The sequence below is a fragment of the Vicia villosa genome, linkage group LG3 (assembly GCF_029867415.1).
Source record: "Vicia villosa cultivar HV-30 ecotype Madison, WI linkage group LG3, Vvil1.0, whole genome shotgun sequence".
NCBI lineage: Eukaryota > Viridiplantae > Streptophyta > Magnoliopsida > Fabales > Fabaceae > Vicia > Vicia villosa.
The window spans coordinates 88,123,207-88,124,857 of record NC_081182.1 but is presented as its reverse complement, the minus strand read 5'-3'; the positions used below and the strand labels follow the sequence as shown (position 1 = coordinate 88,124,857).

General features: G+C 35.4%; 1 protein-coding gene across 1 annotated transcript; it reads left to right on the top strand.

Moving 5' to 3' along the window:
• Positions 1-393: 393 nt before the first annotated feature.
• Positions 394-1,122, top strand: LOC131658485 (uncharacterized mitochondrial protein AtMg00820-like). The gene is made up of 2 exons (XM_058927773.1): positions 394-681; positions 1,063-1,122. The coding sequence occupies exons 1-2, from the start codon at positions 394-396 to the stop codon at positions 1,120-1,122; spliced, it is 348 nt and encodes a 115-aa protein (XP_058783756.1).
• The last annotated feature ends 529 nt before the right edge of the window (positions 1,123-1,651 follow it).

Sequence of the window (1,651 nt, the reverse complement as noted above, 5' to 3'; positions counted from 1 at the left end):
GTACCTGAGAAATTAAGGAGGAAGCTAGATGATCGAAGTCAGGCCATGGTGCTCATAGGCTATCATTCAACTGGTGCATACAAGTTATATTCACCAAATAATGATAAAATTATGATCAATAAGGATGTTCTGTTGTATGAAATCAAACTATGGAATTGGACTAAAGGGTCAATTCAAAATGAGCAAAAGACAATCACAAATGTGCTTGAAGCAGACCAGCAAAATGAAGAACCACTTGAGCAGAATGTTATAAGATCCATTAGAATAAGAATGGAGTCAACAAGGCTAGCTGGATATGATAGATTTCCATATCAAGTAATTGATGCATGTGGTGACCTTATAGAATAAGTGATGATGATGGTTGAATCAGAACCAATTAATTTGGATTAGGCCATGAATGATTCAAAGTGGTTGGCAGCCATGCAAGAAGAACTCAGGGCAATTGAGAAGAACAAGACCTGGGAGCTAGTGGAAAGATCAAGTAAGAAGCTAATTCATATGAAGTGGGTCTACAAGTTCAAACTTAGGCCAAATAGTGATATTGCTAAGTACAAAGCTTGGCTAGTGGCAAGAGGCTTTCTACAAAAACCTGACATTAACTTCGATGAAGTCCATGCACCTATTGCAAGATTAGAGATCATTAGAATTGTTGTAGCTACTATAGTAAGAAGAATATTTAAGGTAAATTAATTGGATGTAAAATCATTATTACTTAATGGACCATTGGACAAAGAGGTTTATGTCAGCCAACCCGGTTTTGAGATCAAAGGGCAAGAAATGAAAGTGTGCGTGTTAAGAAAAGTATTGTATGGCTTGAATCAATCTTCTAGAGCTTGGAACAAAAGAATAGATGGTTTCTTGATCAAGGTATGATTCACTAAATTCATCTCAGAGCATGGATTGTATGTCTACAATGCAAGCAGGCACAGTCAAGTCATTCTATGTTTGTATGTGGATGACTTGCTGATCACAGGTGCAGATGAGGTAGCGATAAAAAGGGTCAAGACTGAACTGATGTAGGAATTTGAAATGTCTGACCTGATAAATTTTTCATATTTCTAGGGATGGAGTTTAAATACACAAGTGAAAGAGTATGCAAGGGAAGGGAAGGGAGGACTTTGAAAAAAGGGAACAATTGAGTGGAAAGAATTGAATGATTTTGGTTGGGAGGGTTTTAGAGGATTTACTTTTATTCATAACACCAAAAACCCCCTAATTTAAGGGAACTCAATTTTTATTGAATGAGGATTTTGGAGGGCTTACATAAATTTTACAAATATATTTTATGTTGTTATATTATTATGAAAATTTAAAATATAGTAATGATAAATACTCGTTTATCATTGTATACAGAATTATTTTTTTCAAAAAATATCAAATATTTTTCTATATTTTTTTAAATTTGTTTTCGGAAGCCTTCCCCTCCCCTTCACTCCAAACTCGCAAACAAAGTCTTAAGGTATCTATGCAACACCATGCCAGACATTTTCCAAAGTGTTTGGTTGTTGAGCATATTCATGGAGAAACTTCAAAAAAAGTCTTCTAACTACAGTCAAGAAAGTGCTAAGATACATAAAGGGCACAATTGATCATGGTGTGCTGATGCCAAGGCAGAAGAACACCAACACAAGTGCAGAGGTACATGGCTACA